The sequence below is a fragment of the Thamnophis elegans genome, chromosome 4 (genome assembly GCF_009769535.1).
Source record: "Thamnophis elegans isolate rThaEle1 chromosome 4, rThaEle1.pri, whole genome shotgun sequence".
Taxonomy (NCBI): Eukaryota; Metazoa; Chordata; class Lepidosauria; order Squamata; family Colubridae; genus Thamnophis; species Thamnophis elegans.
Genome location: NC_045544.1, coordinates 115,309,224 through 115,327,144, shown reverse-complemented (window position 1 = coordinate 115,327,144; position 17,921 = coordinate 115,309,224). Strand labels below are relative to the sequence as shown.

General features: G+C 41.4%; 1 protein-coding gene across 3 annotated transcripts in view; it reads right to left on the bottom strand.

The window, feature by feature from the left end:
- DNMT3A (DNA methyltransferase 3 alpha) overlaps positions 1-17,921 on the bottom strand; it is a 117,125-nt gene that overhangs the window by 65,867 nt on the left and 33,337 nt on the right. For all 3 annotated transcript variants that reach the window (XM_032215357.1, XM_032215359.1, XM_032215358.1), the window contains exon 4: positions 2,702-2,960. In XM_032215357.1, coding sequence (XP_032071248.1) covers positions 2,702-2,960 — 259 coding nt within the window. The remainder of the gene's footprint in view (positions 1-2,701; positions 2,961-17,921) is intronic.

The following is a 17,921-nucleotide window of genomic DNA, read 5'->3' as shown; positions in this document are numbered from 1 at the left end:
GATTTGTTTAGCAGGTAGCCTCACCTTGAGAAAAAGTGGACTGGCCTCTTCAAGGACGGATTTGGGGTTTATTAAGAGGTATAAAAGAAGAGATGGACTTCTCTTAAATCTATTCTATAAAATAACAAGCAGTAAACATATTTTGACCCATGCTTAGATGTCCTTCTACTGTCATATTCAATCAGTTTGCAACTCAATTTAACTATCATGTTAAAAATAGCAATAGCAATAGCAGTAGACTTATATACCGCTTCATAGGCCTTTCAGGCCTCTCTAAGCGGTTTACAGAGAGTCAGCATATTGCCCCCAACAATCTGGGTCCTCATTTTACCCACCTCGGAAGGATGGAAGGCTGAGTCAACCCTGAGCCGGTGAGATTTGAACCGCTGACCTGCTGATCTAGCAGTAGCCTGCAGTGCTGCATTTAACCACTGCGCCACCTTGGCTCTTGGATAACAAACCTCTGCTTTAACACCTCCCCATATCAGTTTCATATTTATCCATATTCCATATATTTTAACCTTTATTTAGCTATCTTTCCATTATCATATTCAACCAGTTAGCAACTCCATTTTATTGTCATAGTTTAGGAATAAAGCCCTTATCTTAACTATATTTTCCCCCTATAATAGTTTCTAATTATCTGATTTTTTCCTAGTAAGTCTTTTGTCCCACTTCTCTGTTCCTGACTTTTCTTTATTTTGACACATCCACTCTCTTTAATTTTCCCCACGTCAAAAGAATATTTTATATTTCTCTTTGTTGGGGCATAATCTCCTACTTCAATTTTCCTTATGCCACTAACAATCTCCAAACCCACTTTTGTCTGCTTTTTATTTCCTTTTGTTGGGACAACTCCCCTTTTCACAATTTTCCCTACACCACTGCCAGAACCAATGGAGTTTTTTTCTCTGCTTTTTATTTCCCTGTGCTTCTACTCCTTCATTGTCTTGCCCCCATTTATTCTTCCTGTTCCTCTGCAACAAATATAATCAATTGGAAGCTAATCGAAGAGAGAAGCAACCTAGATTGGAAACCTCTGCTAGGAAAACAGGGTTTTCAAGAGAACCTATAGGATGGGACAGAGAAGCTCTTGGATGAGTGGTGACACACCATCAGCAGGAGGAGAAATATTGGTTTGGGTTCTCACTGGCAATCCAGTACTCAATCCTGCATTTATTTCAATGGAGATCACAGACAAAGAGAAAAAACTCTTTGATTCCTATAAGAATGTCTGAGTCAGACCTACTTTTGTGGCCTGAAGAATTAAGCAAGAAAGAATTCAAGCATTCATATTTAATCTCTTTTGCATAGGATAAACCTGGCTGCCTAATTTAAATGACACCTGTAAATATCTGCACATCAGACATTGGCTCAGGAATCAGTCTCGCCCTTTTCTTGCTTCAAGGCAACTGCGTGCCTCCCTTTATCTTTTTTTTAAAAAGCTCCACACATATGTTGATCTGTTCGTTCATTACCTTATTTTAAGAAAGAAAGCAACATCTTTTTACATTGCACAATTGTTTTGGGGGCTTCTTGGTGATTTCACAAGACCTTATCAGTCAATACTGCTAGCAGGAAAGGTCTTGTGCAAGTTGCAGATCCTTGACCACTGACAGAAAAAGATACAAAATACAACAAAAATGCTCCCCAGCTTTAAGTTTATGTGAATATTGTCAAGCTATAGTTCTGTGACATATCTACAAGAAAAGAGAATATATGTAGAACTGTCCTTGGTGGTTTCTGAGTTTGGCTGTTTGCTTGTCAACATTTTATTACCAGTCTAGGTAACATTATCAGTGCACTAGTCTGCACACAAACAACCAAGCTCAGAGATCCCCAAGGACTCTTCACATCTACAAGACTCCAGGTCTATTTCATTTCTTTCTTTGCCACAGATAGCCTCACCTAAACCTCTTCTGCACTGTTCACTTAGTTTCTAGGATGTGAGAGTTTGACTAATTCTATTCAGATAGTCCTCGACTTACAACAATTCGCTTAGTGACCGTTCAAAGTTACAACGGCACTGGAAAAGTGACATGACCATTTTTCACACTTATGACCGCTGCAGCATCCTCATGGACACATGACTGAAATTCAGATGCTTGGCTACTGATTCACATTTATGACGGTGGCCATGTCCCTGGGTCTTGTCATCCTCTTTTGCAACCTTCTGACAAGCAAAGTCAACGAGGAAACCAGATTCACTTTACAATTTAACAACTGCAGTGATTCACTTCAGAAATGTGGCAAGGAAAGTCGTAAAATGGGGCAAAACTCACTTAGCAAATTTCTCATTTAGCAACATAAACACATTGGGATCAATGTGGTCGTAGGATGAGGACTACCTGTTCCTTAGTTATCCTTGATACCTTAAAACCAGAGGTGTCAAACTCAAAGGCCGGGGGCCGGATCCAGCCCACGGGTGCTTAGATTTGCGAGTGGGGTGCTTAGATCTGCATGTGCCCCCCTCCCCCAGCTCTGATTTCACTGGCAGAGGGCGGCAGGAGATCATCACAGTTGAAAATGGAGCGCTGGAGCCCGTTTTCACTGGCAGAGCACTTGAGTCACCACAGACGCCACGTGCCCCCAGCTCAAACACAACCGTGATGCGGCCCTCAATGAAACCGCGTTTGACACCCCTGTCTTAAACTCTTTCTTGCTTAGGCTACAAGAGGCTGATCTGACCCTGTCTGTTCACCTTCACTAGCAGGTGGATCAGGACTGTCCTTGGGAGTGCAGCGCCCATTTTCCAGGGCCCTTCCCATCTCTCCTTCTGGCGGGCCACTGGGTTCGTTTTCACTTCGCTGCCTGCCCTTCAGATCGGTGAGAGTGCAATTCTCAGAAGCTCCCATCTCAGCATCTCCATTGGGCACTTGCTCCATAGGGCTGGTGTTGTGGGTAGGAGGGGGGCACTTGGGTGCTGAAGCTGTGTCTTTGGGGATTTCACTGGTCTCCGCCTGCAAAAGGACAAAAGCAGGAAAGAAAAAAGGTGTGAAAAATAGTTAAAGACCACAACAGGACAAAGGAAGCTATCAAACTTCTATAAATCCCAACTAAGGCAAACCTTGACAGATACCTGTGAAGGAAGTCCTGCTGTCTAATGAGAAAACATTTGCTTCACATCTAAACAAGAACAAATCTTCTTGCCCCACAAGGAGTAACAAACTGTAGCATATGCTTTTGCAGACCAAACCCCCATCATTAATTGCATGGAATGTTATCCTGAGTTGTCAAATAAACTCACACAATGTAAGGAGAATAAGGGGAAAAAAATACTGTTAGCTGTGAGATCTGAGGGAAAGAAATGCAGGAAAAAGAGACAGCATATTTATATGGCAATTACATTAAGGATTAAATGTAAGCAAGTTGCAATAATCTGTAAAGTGCTGCCAATAAATAATTTGCATTGATAAATGGAAACAAGGTGCATTTTGAATTACATTTGAGGCGAATAAAGATTTCCCATAGGTTAAAATAAGTAGAAAGAGTATTTTTTAATCACTTTTTATCAAATCTTACTGATAAATTATCTACAACCCTATGTAACTTGAGGTGCTTTGATCCCATGCATTGATAATTTCCCTTTTAAGCTCTTGCATAGGGCTCGCTTTTAAAAACAGTTCAGAAAAACAAAGCCACAAAAGTGAAGTTGGATGATGATATTATCTACTGTACGCTTTGTGTGTTTGGGGATTTTAAAGTACAGGCAGTCCTCGACTTACAACAGTTCATTTATTGGATGTTTGAAGTTACAATGGCACTGAAAAAAAGTGACCATTTTTCACCCTTATGACCTTTTAGAGCCAAGGTGGCGCAGTGGTTAAATGCAGCACTGCAGGCTACTGCTAGATCAGCAGGTCAGCGGTTCAAATCTCACCGGCTCAGGGTTGACTCAGCCTTCCATCCTTCCGAGGTGGGTAAAATGAGGACCCAGATTGTTGGGGGCAATATGCTGACTCTCTGTAAACCGCTTAGAGAGGCCTGAAAGGCCTATGAAGCGGTATATAAGTCTACTGCTATTGCTATTGCTATTGCTTTGCAGCATCCCCACAAGCATGCTTCACAAATTCAGATGCTTGGCAACTTGTTCATATTATGGCACTTGTAGTGTCCTGGTGTCATGTGATCACCTTTTACGACCTTCTGAGAACCAAGGTCAATGGGTAAGCTAGATTCACTTAACAACCGTGTTACTCACTTAACAACTGCCGTGATCCACTTAGCAATGGCGACAAGAAAAGTTGTAAAATGTGGCAAAATTCACTTAACGTGTCTCGCTTAGCAACATAAATTCTGGGCTCAGTTGTGGCCGTAAGTTAAGGACCACCTGTACAGAGATTTCCTTTCAGCAACCACTGCCAAATCTTTCTTTTAAAAATGAATATTTATGCTTGTTTATCTTAATAGAGAATAATGACGAGGAATGCCCACATTTCGTAAATTAATAAGCGAGGGATAAAACTTAAGGACTTTTCCTCTGTTATTGCCGTTGGTTCTGAAACACTGCAAAAAAACTTCATGGCTTAGAAGTAAGAGGTCTCAGCAGTCTTTAAACCGAATAGGCCCAGTTTAATGGGCAAAAACAAGAAGTACGGTAGTTCTTGCATTATTATGGAAGGAAGAATTCAGTCTAGATCCATTGAAATTAAGAGAGGAACAAGGATTTGGAAGCATTGCTTCCTATTTGAACATGACCATTGGAAAAAAGAAAGGAAATGGACATGTTAAGAAGTGTTATTCTTAAAGGATGCTTTGACAACTCTTTTTATCACTAACCATTTGGGGGTTTTTTCCTCTTAAATTTGTTTTCCTTTGAATCTAAACTAGATCTTATGAGGAAATGAGCCGTTTGGTGTTACTGAAGTAGTTGCTTGGTGTCACGAGCCAAATGGGATTCCCCACTTATACGGCACTTATTTCTTCAACAGCTCCATGGGCTGCTGCCTTCTCTCAATCATCTTTGCTGAGGCCAAATGATTCTGAATATCTCAAAATCACATTTTCCTGCTGCTAGTCACGGATTCATCATGCACAAACATCACTTGCACACTGTCATTCTGCATCAGCCCCAATGCCTTCCTGGAGACCTTCTCTTGCTTCTTCCCATTCACTGGGTAACTGCTAAGCTATTAGGCTTCCGGAGATGAAGGAATATATATGGCTACTCTATTAGATAATCTTGGCAGAAATGGCAATATTTAAATCCACCTTTATTTCAAATCGGTACACAGCTAATACTCCTTCTTCCACCTGTTTACCCACAACAAAAACCCTATAAAGGTTAGGGTTAGAGTCATGGCCCCCTGGTTTCTTGCCTAATGCCTTAACCACTAGATAAGAATTAAAATAGGATTCTATGAATTAGAAGGTACATTCATCTAGTCTAACCCTTTGCTTAATATTTTGGGATACAGGGCTAGCCATTCACTTATTGAATACCACCAGCGAAGGGGAAGACATCATGACATGTGTCAAATGGTTGATATTTCTCACAGTCAGGAAGTTTTTCCTAATATCTAACCTGAAAGTATGTAATAGAATGACTTTCTGGGCAGAGGAACTGATCAGGCAAGAGAGAGAGGATCTCACAATTGCTTAATGGTCAGAAAGGTCCACCTTAATTGATTAGATAGTTAAAAGAGTGATAACAAGTTGTACCTTCAGTTTTGCAAGATTTTGTTAATGTAGCCTTACTACAAAGAAGATTTAGTTCATGTAGTCATGTTTCTTGTCTGGTTTACCCAGGAGGGCTAACAATCTATTATTCATTTGTTTCAATCCATTGGTTCTGGTTTTATCCTCTATTTCTAAGATAACAGAAGAAACAGACTCCTTTATATGGCATTCCTTTAGCAATAGCACTTAGATTTATATACCACTTCATAGTGTTTTACAGCCCTCTCTAAGCAGTTTACAGAGTCAGCCTATTAGCCCCAACAATCTGGGTCCTCCTTTTACCAATCTCGGAAGGATGGAAGGTTGAGTCAACCTTGAGCCTGGTGAGATTCGATCTGCCAAACTGCTGACAGTCAGTGATCAGCAGAAGTAGCTTGCAGTACGGCACTGCGCCACCGCAGCTCATTAGATATCCTTTTGTTAAAGAGTAATAAAGCAGAACTACTACGATTTTTATTTTGACTCTGTCCTTTCAAAGAGGATATGCCCCCCACCTAACAATAGTGAAGAGCAAAGTCCAACGTGTTAGATAGAACCCCAATTAAGAAACATCTGTGATATCAATTCCCAAGAAAATTCTAGTGCAATTTGATTTAAGTACCCTGAAAACAATGTGATGATCACAGAATGTTAGCATGGATTTGTCCAGATTAACCTTGTACTTTCTTGACTAGATAACTTCCTTAGGAGATCATGGCAATGCTGTAGAGATAGTGTAATTTCAGCAAAGCGTGTCACAAAATATTCTATGACTTTCTGATCTGCAAGCTAGTATGAGCTGGATGGCATAGCTATTTGGTGATTCCCCAGTAGGCATGAAAACCATACTCAAAGAGGTCCAAGTCATTTTTCATCACACTGGAAAGAGGTGTCAAATGGGTGCAATAATGTTTGATCCTCAAACTTGTAATCTTCAACATGCACATTAATCTTGAATAAAGAGGTAGAGAGAATGTTTATCAAATCTGCAGATGACACAGATATGGCTAGGATAGAGGTAATACTCTTGAACACAAACATAATTCAAAAATGTGTTATGTCAGGGAGGGTGACTGAAAATAACGATGAAATTTAACAGAAATAAATATTGTTGTTGTTGTTGTTAGTTGTGAAGTCATGTCCGACCCATTGCCACCCCATGGACAACAATCCTCCAGCCTTCCTATCCTCAACCATCCTATGGAGTCAATTTAAGCTCACACCTACTATGTTATTCAAATAGGGAAAAAAGAAATAAAATCCATTAGTGTAGGATGAGAGACTCTTAACTGATTGAAAAGATACGTGAAAGGTGACATGGTGAGGCAGAAAGGGACAGATGGCAAAATGCTTCAAGGTTAGTAAATGAACAGCTACATTTCCACTGACTGAAAAAAAATGGGAAAAGACCCAAGAAGCAAATCTCAAAAGTTGCCAAGAAAACTGCATGGATTCTTCCGTGGAGTTGCCAGAGTCAAAACTGACTCAAAGGAACAAACGTGTATATACATGCACCTGTACATACATTCAGTAACATATACATTGGGCAGGATTCCTAAATTAGACTGAGAACCTCTTGTATGTATGACTCTCTAATTTTCGGCAACTAATTTACTTATCTTACTTAACCAATTTAAGTACAATGACAATAAAGATTACACTTATACTTACTTATCTAACCTTCTTGAGTCTGCATGGGTGTGAAGAACAAAGATTTTAAAAAATGCTTATCTAATACGAAGCCTGATAATTGATTTTTAGATGCATCAGTAAAATCAGAGACAGTTTGGAAGAAATTAAATCAAGTGTATTTGCTCTTCTGTTCCAGATTTGTTTCCACCAAAGATCCTTGAGTAATTTTTTGGGGCAGGTAGAACAGATGCTGCAATGTAACATCTCCATTTTGTCTTCTTCCCCTCAGCAGCTACTATTATTGCATATGGCATCAATTTTACCAACAACTTTCCTTCCCAGTATGATATATCCCATTGCCCGCTCCCCAATTTGCCCTCTTCCCTTTCACACCAGAATTGCCACAACCAATAATCCCAGCATCCTTTGAGCATTGACAATGTCTTTAGATTTTTCTCATTATCTCCACCACTCAAGAAACAACATTCTGATTCATATCTAGGACAAACAATCCCATTATATTTCATATGTATATCCAGGCTGAAAACATGAGCATTTTGGTCTGGGCGTGGTCCTTCCAAAACCAGCAGTTTAATGAATGGAATGGGTTTTGCACAGAAAGCTTTATAAATCCCTAAAAGCAAGTATGCTTAGCCTTATGAAACAATTGCTGAGGATAGATCTGCTGTGGAAAATGACCACATTTAAGTGCCTTAAAGAGTATCATAAAGGATATTAGCACAAAGTGCAGAGCATGGAATAATTATCTTCAATTACAAGAGGAAGGCAGATTGTTGTTGCCTAGTACAGAAAACTTCCTAATTATAAAAGCAATTCAGTGGTGGAGACAGTTCCGTACAGAGGTGTGAGCATCCATTGATTGGAGAGACTGGAACGTCATTTTTTTAGGAATGCTTTCATTTGGATTTCTATTGAGATTGGAGTTAGGCTCAATGTGTAATTCACCCCTTTCCAAGAGCTCTTTCTCAAAGCCATCTTATGATACCACTGTTCTAGTGGTCCTTTAGGCTGATCTAAGCCTTTATGCTGGGGATCAGCTCAACAATTTAATGGATGCAGGGGGCTTCTCCCATTTCCCAATGCAGAAATGTCCTAGAAGGTAGTGCTTAGGTGCCAGAGGCAGAAAACACACTGAAGTGGGCAAACCAAGCTGATCTCAACCCTAGGTGTTATTTCTCTGTGATACTGATTAAATGGCTAGTAAAATACCTTAGATAACAACCAAGGCAAAACTGCCATAGCTTGATGCCTGCTTAAAGAAGAACACTGCACCTTAAAAATCAAAAGAACCAATTTGAAGCTGCCTCGGGTTAAAGATGAAAGGAATGCAACTTCATGAACAGACAGTAGGAAAAAGAAGTTACTGGGACTTGCTCACACTATGGAACAAGTGGGGAAAGTCCCACATTCTACAATTCTATGACTGTGTAAGAAAATGCTCTTCTTTGTCTTTTGGGCAGGCTTCCAGTATCTTCGAATAACTTCCATGCTTTTGAAGCTGCCTTGCCCTCATTTCCTTTCCCTGTTGTTCAACCCCAATTGTTATCTTAAATTTAGTGTAATGGGAAGGAGATGTCTAGGATATGCAACATATCCTCTCCAAGACAACACAACCCATTACAAACACTGAAAGAGGTTCCTTGGCTAACAGTTATTTCGCCCATGTTCTAACAATATAAAGGGTGATAAACTCTTAACAACTGTTAACCAGTGAGCTCATTAAGTAATATCTGCCCATCTGCACAGTTCTGCAGACAAAACAGAGGCAGTTCAATAGACAAACGTTTTGGCATGGCTGTTACCATTTTTCCTGATACAAGAAAGAGGAGTTTCACAACATGCTCACAAACTGTTATCATTTGAGAGTAAAGAAAACAATCTGTGCCTTCAGAGATACCATAATAATTTCCAACTTTACATTCTATTATCCACCCATCCATCCATCTATTTGATCAATGTATACAGCCATCCATCTTGCTAATGCAAGATGGGTGGCTAACAAACATTAAAACAATATTAACAAAGAGTTTAAAAACTACCTCGGTTCACCCACATAACACCTATCCTCCGCGAGCTGCGCTGGCTACCTGTTGATCTCCAGGTGCGCTTCAAGGTGCTACTTACCACCTATAAAGCCCTTCATGGTAGTGGATCTGGGTACTTGAGAGACCGCCTCCTGCCAATCACCTCCTCGCGACCAATTAGATCGCACAGATTAGGCCTCCTCCGAATCCCATCTGCCAGTCAGTGTCGACTGGCGACTACGCGGAGGAGAGCCTTCTCAGTAGTAGCTCCGACCCTTTGGAACGATCTCCCCGTGGAGATCCGTACCCTCACCACCCTCCAGACCTTCCGCACAGCCCTTAAGATCTGGCTATCCCGTCAGGCCTGGGGTTAGATTGTAATCCGTCCCCACCCGAATGATGAATGTTGTGTTCTATTTTTAATTATGTATTGTTTTATGTCTCAGTGTTTGTATTCCCCTCCCCATGAATTGTAAGCCGCCCTGAGTCCCCCCAGGGAAAAGGGCGGCCTATAAATAAACTTTTCAATTCAATTTCAATTCAATTCAATACAATGGTCACCAAGGAAAAACCCAGACAAAACAATCAATAAAGCCATCTGTCCTCTGTACCCCCAGGTCCTGATGCATATCAAGGTCTTCAAAGCTTTACAAAAGGCCGGTCAGGTCGGGGACAATCTAATCTCAGGGGCTATGGTGTTCCAGAGGGCAGTCACTTGAAGGCATGCTTCTAAAGTCCCAAAAGTTAATAGCCTTTAATTGAAGGGACCTGGAATGTGCCCTTCTTGTCAGATCTAGTAGGATGGATACAAACAATTAACAACAGGCAATCCTACAAATAACTCAGTCCCATGACATGAAGGGCTTTGTAGGGGACAATCAGCACCTTGAATTCCACCTGGAAGCACATTAAGAGACAGCACTGTTTTACAGAGCAGAAGGATAACATGGGTGTATCAAACTGTTCCTGTAATCCCTTGTGTTGCTGCATTCTGGACAGCCACAGCATCTGGATGGTCTTCAAGGGTAGTTCTACGTAAAGTGTGTTGCACTACTCCACTTGAGAGGTGAAGCGTAAGTGATTGCAAGCAGTTTTTCTGGTCCACAAAAGGGTGCATGTAGTGCACAAAACAAAATTGTAAAAAATTCCTCCTGGCCACATTTTCCAGCTGCTTTTAGAATAGGAATTATGAGTTCAGGAGGATCTTCAATTTATACAGTGGTGCAACCCTCTCCAGAACCAAAGATGAAAAGATCCTGGATCCATGGGATCCAAAACCAAGAGACACTCAATCTTGCAAGGGTTGAGCTGAAGTCTGTTCTTTCCCATCTAGAACTCCCCCTAGAGAAAGAACCTCTACGGCATTACTTAACCTGGAGCGATGATGTAAAACTGCATATCATCACGATACTGAAGATATCTGACCCATGACATCAGATGATTTGATTCAATGGCTTCTTGTAGATGATAAACAGGAATGGGGAGAACATGAAGCCCTGAAGGATCTTCCTACCACACCACACCACAACACAAAACTGATCAGAACCAGCCCCAGAGAAAGGAGAAGAACCAATGTAAAAATATACCTCCTAATCCCTGGAACCAGGCTAGAAGGATACCATGATTGATGATATCAGACACCACTGACAAATTAAAAGTCAGGCTGCATACACAACCTCCAGCCTCTTCCACTATCCACAAATATAGTTAATGCTGTTCCAGTCTCATGTCTAGGTCCGAAACTGGACTGAAAAGGAACCAAATAATCTACTTCCTATGGGATTTCCTGAATCTGTTGTACAGCCACCACTTATGCAATGATAGTTATCCCAAATCAATGCCTTGAGCAATGGCTTTTTGAGTGAGGGATAACTAAATGCCTCTAAAGCAGTGGTGGAACTACCACCCCTCTCAAGAATGAATTCACCACTGTCAAGATCAGACAACATGACATCTCCAAGGAAACCTTAGCTAACCAGCTAACCAGAAGAGCCAAGGTGGCGCAGTGGTTAAATGCAGCACTGCAGGCTACTGCTAGATCAGCAGTTCAGCGGTTCAAATCTCACCGGCTCAGGGTTGACTCAGCCTTCCATCCTTCCGAGGTGGGTAAAATGAGGACCCAGATTGTTGGGGGCAATATGCTGACTCTCTGTAAACCGCTTAGAGAGGGCTGAAAGCCCTATGAAGCGGTATATAAGTCTACTGCTATTGCTATTAAAAAAAAAAAAACCTGGGTCCAACAAAGGAGGCTGAGCTAATATTTTCAAAAACCGTGTCTATTTCATCAGGTGTCAAACTCGATCGCGTCACGTGACGTATCGTGACGTATCACAACGTTTTTTGCCTTTCTGGAGCCGGGGTGGGCGTGGCCTGCACGTGACGCATCCAGCCCATGGGCCGCCAGTTTGACAGGCCTGATCCAAGGCATCCCAAATAATCAGGCCACAGTGAGCTTCAATCACCTTTCTGAGGTTCTACCTTAAGGCTATGTTAAAATGTTTTTAGCAATCTTATCCTACCTTTGTGAGGAGGGAGAAGCAACACTAAGTCTGAATATTAAGAAGCAATAATTGCACCACAGATGTTTAAGCATATTCATGTGGACAAAGTAGTAGAGACTGAGGTGGTAAATTCCCAACATGCACCTATTATTGGCGTCTATACAACACCACTCACCACAGCTTACAGAGACCTTGCAAGGGAATTTCCCCTGCTCTCTCCATCATTCTAATGAGATAAACAGAAGTAAAACTAAGGCCTAAAAAAGCATATTCTTCTAGAGAGAAATGCAGGGCTTGCCCCAAGTATGGTGGCTTAGGGAGAGGGAGAGACCACAAAAGGATTTTGGATATTACGACCACTGCAAATTGCCTGACAGCAACTGTTCCCCTTCCCATCTATATATCACCTACCCCTTCTACAGGAAGGGGGAACAATGCTGAAAGAAGCTGACACACAGTCATAAAGGACTTCAAATGTATACCCGGTGCAGCATTTCGAGTTCACAATAGCAAACAAGCAAGTTCATGTGTTCACACTGGGCTCTCTGGACCTTGAGCGGCAATATCTGAAGAATAGAACAGCACTCTACCAATCCCATCACTTTCAACTGGTAGTGATCTAGGATAAATTGAAGCTCAACAAGCACTAAGGCTTCCTTGAAGAATTGCAGCAAATTTTATCTATCACACTACTCCCACAGAAACTAGGATTTTTTTTTAAACTACCACCTTGTATTCACATGCAAGAGGCGTGCCCTGACTGGCATCCAATGGGGGGGGGGAAGGAAGGCAATGGCAAACTTAATTATCTGACCCAGTAACAGATTTCATTAAATTTGAGCCAAAACTGTGTGCAAAAAACTAGAATGCATTCTGTCAAGGACTGAGAACAAGATGAGGGGCTGGGAACAGGGTGAGACAATCCATGAAACCTATCAGTTTGGAAGGCTTTCAGATAGGAACAGGTGATGTTTAAAGATGTTCCTCTTCTCCTCTCTTTCTTTCTAAACCTCTGCATAACTGCTACTTATCAAAACAAGGAGTAACAGCTAGGCTGCAGCTATCTGCCTTCTACTCTAATTCAGGCTATGGTACAATTGTGAGACCAACATACCTGCTAAGGATAGAAATATGACCTTTCCTATGCAAGTCAACTTTTATCCACAAAATGAAGGGACAGCAATAGGGAAGACGGACTTGTATTTGATTACTGCTAGGCACACATGGGGGCCCAAATGGGTCTATTAGGTTTTCACCTAGATCTAACAGAGGGGCAGTTCTGGAACTATACCTAAGAAGCTGGCTATGATCGATAAGCAACTTGTACAGTCACGATGGCAGCTCCACGTCCTGTGCCCTTATTACTACTTAATAGTATTAAGCAGTATTTTTTTTCACCAATCCTGTTCCACTCAGCTGCACTAGAACTGCTTGTAGCCTTAGGCTTTTTGTGATGCTACTCTAGCTGAGCCCAAAAATTTTCCTAGTCCCAACACAATGCAACTTACATTGGGCCCAAGAGAATCAATGTAGACTAAGGTGATGGAGAAAAATCTGGCAGTCCTGAATTCTAGGCCAACCAGCTATTGTCACTTTGGGCCGGTCATGCTTTTAATTCAACCTCCCTCACAGTCTTGCCATAGGGAAAATAAGAGAAGAGAGGCTTATCTGCTACCTGCAGCTCCTGAACGAAAAGAAGGCTGTATATTAATACAACCTTGTGCCTTGCTCTAGTGACAAATGAGTGGGTGCAAGGTCATTGTTTCTTTGTGATCTTTTAAAATCTTGCTAGTGCACCTTATTTAATCTGAGAATGAAACCTCCACAAGCTCAAGAAGACTGTCAGTGTATCTTACCCGGCAGCAGCCCTTGGGGTTTCTCCCTCCAGCCAGAAGGAAAAGGTTCTGCACGCCACCACACCAGCTCCTAGCAATGCAAGTTTCCTGTCCTGCCCCCTCTGTATCGAAGACACACTTCCTCAGAAACTGAAACGAACACGCAAGCCCCAAAACACGCAGGCCCCAGAAGAACTTCAAAACTACCCTGCAGCACAGATAACATCCAAACCAAAGCTCAACTTTAATGGTGGATGGCCTTAAAATCCAGAATATTTTGCTATTGTTGTTCTTATTTTATAAACCAGGAACTGTGAATCACAAAAGCACCAAGAATTTCAACTCAGGTAGTAAGCTAAAATCGGCTACCTGTTGTGTTTCAGTGTATTATAGGAATCTGGACATTGCTACAGCTATCATTTTGTTTAGGCATAGCAGCTGAAATGAGCAGAGCAACTTGCTTTGTAAAGCCAAGTTTGGCATGTTGTGTGAAGTTAACCACAAGGTGTGAAATGAAATTTCCCAGTAGATACTTTAGAGTTTATGGAAAATAAGGATGGATGTGGTGGGGTGACTTTTAATACTGACCAAAGTGGCATTTTCAAACAGGGAAGAGACATGAATCATATGTTGACTGAGAGGGAAGAGAATCACTCCCATGTGTGCAATTCTGTAGGTGATGAATAGAGGAAGGACTAAAATACATTTCAGAAAGCACAGATTGATTCATGGTGACTCAATAAATGCAGGCAAGCTGAAGTTCATCTCTAAATCTGCCTTCCTATGAGCCAATAGTTAAACTTTAAAAACAAGATATAACACTTGTTTGCAAATGAGCTGAGTGGGAGAAACCCATCAATCCATACGTGAAGTCAATGGACTACCGGTAGTCCTCAACTTGCAACCACTCATTTAACAACCATTCAAAGTTACAATGGCACTGAGAAAAGTGACTTATGACCAGTTCTCACACCTATCACCGTTGTAGCATCCACACAGTCATGTAATCAAACTTTGGGTGTTTGGCAACTGGCATTTATTTATGATGGCTGCAGCATCCTGAAGTCCTGGGAATGTTATTTGAAACCTTCCTTAGGGAGCTTCTGACAAGCAAAGTCAATCGGGGAAGCTAGATTTGCTTAACGATTGCATGATTCGATTACTAATGGTAGTTTCTTGCATAAAAAACACACCAAAGAAGGCCATAATGGGGGTGGGGGGGGCACAATTCACTTAAATGTCTTGCTTAGCAACAGAAATATTGGGCTCAATTGTGATCATGTCAAGGACTACTGTTTACATGGCTGTCATTTATGAGAATGTAGACTTGATCTTGGATCAACTCCACAAATCTTGCTCCCCTTTGCATGATTAACCAGCTTGCTCTGAAAGTTACAATTAGATGAATTTTTTCTCTTTTTTTTTAATTCAACTGCATCAGTGTTTTTGAAGGAGAAGGTCCATAGTATATGATAAAGCAAGATGAACACAGGTCTTTGGCCAAACACAAGTGGCCCATTTGAGGGGCAATAATGGGCCCATTTGCCCATTTGAGAGGCAATAAGTCTTTCTTTTTCTGCCACTGGTCTATAACTTCAAAAATCATGGGCTACACGATAGCAGATGAACCCCAAGATATCTGTTGCAGCTCCGACCCTGTGGAACGACCTCCCCGTCGAGATCCGTACCCTCACCACCATCCAGACCTTCCGCGCAGCCCTCAAGACCTGGCTCTCCCATCAGGCCTGGGGATAGGTTCCCAATTTACCCGCCCGAGTGTTGCCTGTTGAATGAAAGTTGTGTTTTATTATTTTCTTTTGTTCACACATTGTTTGTCTTTTGATATTGCACCCCCTTCCCTGTGATTGTAAGCCGCCCTGAGTCCCCTCAGGGAAAAGGGCGGCCTATAAATCCTAATAACATGTCTAAAAAAATGTCTAAATCACAAAACAGGTCTCTTGCAGTTTATCCGGTTTGGTACATGGATGGTACATACATACATGGATGAGGTACAGAGCCCAATCACTTCCATCTTAGAAATAGGGACCAACTCTTGCAAAGAATCCCCTGTTATGCCTATAATGGTAGTCCTCTACTTATGACTACAATTGAGCCCAAAATTTCTATTGTTACGGGAGATATTTGTTAAGTGAACTTTACAACTTTTCTTCCCACAATTGTTAAGTGAAACATTGCAGCTGATAAGTTAGGAACACAGTTGTTAAGTGAATCTGGCTTCCCTATTGAGTTTGCTTGTCAGAAGGTTTCAAAAGATGATCACATGACCCTGGGACACAGCAACGGTCATAAATATGAACCAGTTGCCAAGCATCTGAATCTTGATCACATGATCACGAGGAAGCTGCAATGGACATACCTTTGAAAAACAGTGATAAGTCACATTTTCCAGTGCCGTTGTAACTTTGAACGAATCACTAAAAACCAATGGTTGCAAGTTGAAGACTACCCAAACATTATTCAAATAATGAAGCCCAGGTACTTGCTATTAATAGGAGGAAAACTCCTGCTATCTTTTAACAATTTTTATAACTGTAAAGTAGAGCAATGTTATCCCCATTTCCAAATGGAAAGGCACAATACTGAACATTTATTAAAATGGAACTCAAGGAAATATCCATAGAAATTTACCAGCCCAAATTCTTGCACAGCTGGAAGATGGGTAGTTCAAGGCCATGTAAATGCAATAACAGTAACTGATTTAACTGTCATTTTTTCCCCATGTAAACTTTGGCACAGAGATACCAGAGATTGTGTGCAATAATCTAGCTCTGTCTAGGGATGGTAAAAGTGAAAAGGCCAGTGAATGTTTACCAGCTGTAGCCTAGATATGGTCTATGTTACTTTGGTTACTACTGTCTCCACTTTTTGGTTGGGTGGGATACAGAGGTTCAAGTGACTAAGACTTGGTAGGCCAAGAAGCTGTCTAAAAGTTGGAGCAACACAGCCGAAAGTTAGCCAACGTAAGGTCAGCAAGAAGAGGCAACGAAAGGGCCATTTCCAATGATCAAGTTGAAGCTGCAGAAAAGTGGCTTATCCTCAAGCTCAAAAGATCTTCAACAGTTACTAGAATTAGTTCTACACTGCTAATTTTTCAAGTATCTGTGCCTGCCAGCCTACAGAGACAGCTGATGCCCCCGTTTCTGCTGGACAGAGAAATCTGAGCCCAGGTTAGAACCTTTCCCCACTGTTAAATTAGAAGTGCTCTCCAGCTATTCTTGAGTTGGCAGAAAATTATACTGGGATGAAATTTGTTGCCCCATTATGGTCCCTGTCCTTCCTACTGCATCTATTCCAAGTCACCACCAAAGAGAACTGCTTTGATAACACATCTGAATTGCAGAAATAAAGACGATTAGCTGATTCCTTTGGCTTTACCCTCTCTCTTTAGCACCTCACCTACGGGCAGGATTTATCTGCTGGTAAATGATTTATCTGCAAATCATAGTATTACACTTCCAGATTCCTCAAGTTCTAGTTGGAGACAATGAGAGTGGAGGCAATCTCATCTTGTCCCCTGGGGTAAATATTTTCCATCCATCCATTAAACGTCTGGCAGCTGAAATCTCCCCATACTTCTCAACATTTAAATAATTTTATCTAGCAAATAAATTCCCACTTTCATATGGTGTTAAGTTTCTAACGTGATTTTCTTAACTTTTTATTGAATTATTTTCCTATTTTATCAACAACATTCCCAAACCACAGGTGCCCCCCTGTGCTATGGTGATACACACACATATTGCTGCCATGCTCTATAGACTGTTGTGGAAGTAAGGTGTGTTGTTGTTTTTTAAAGATCCTTTTGAGTCAATTTTGACTTCTGCCAACTCCCTGGACAAGTCCCTGGAGTTTCTTAGCAAGATTTTTCAGAAGTGATTTACCATTGCCTCCTTCTTAGGGCTGAGAAGGAGTGACTGGTCCAAGATCGGCCAGTCAGCTTTGTGTCTAAAGTGGGACTAAAACTCACGGTTTCCTGGTTTCTAGCCTGATGCCTTAACCATTACACCAAACTCACTCTGTGAACGTGTTGGAATCCAGATTCTTGAAAAATGAAAATGTGTAACATTAGAATGTTGGATTCTGTGTCAAAAGCATCAGGTTCTTTTGTCAATCACAAGACTTCCCTTCACTTATCCTTTATATCGGATGGTTCTGTGTAAGAATGTGAAATAGGGCAGGCCACTCTGGATACCTCACCCGCTTCACATGTGGCCTCCCAAAACATTTTC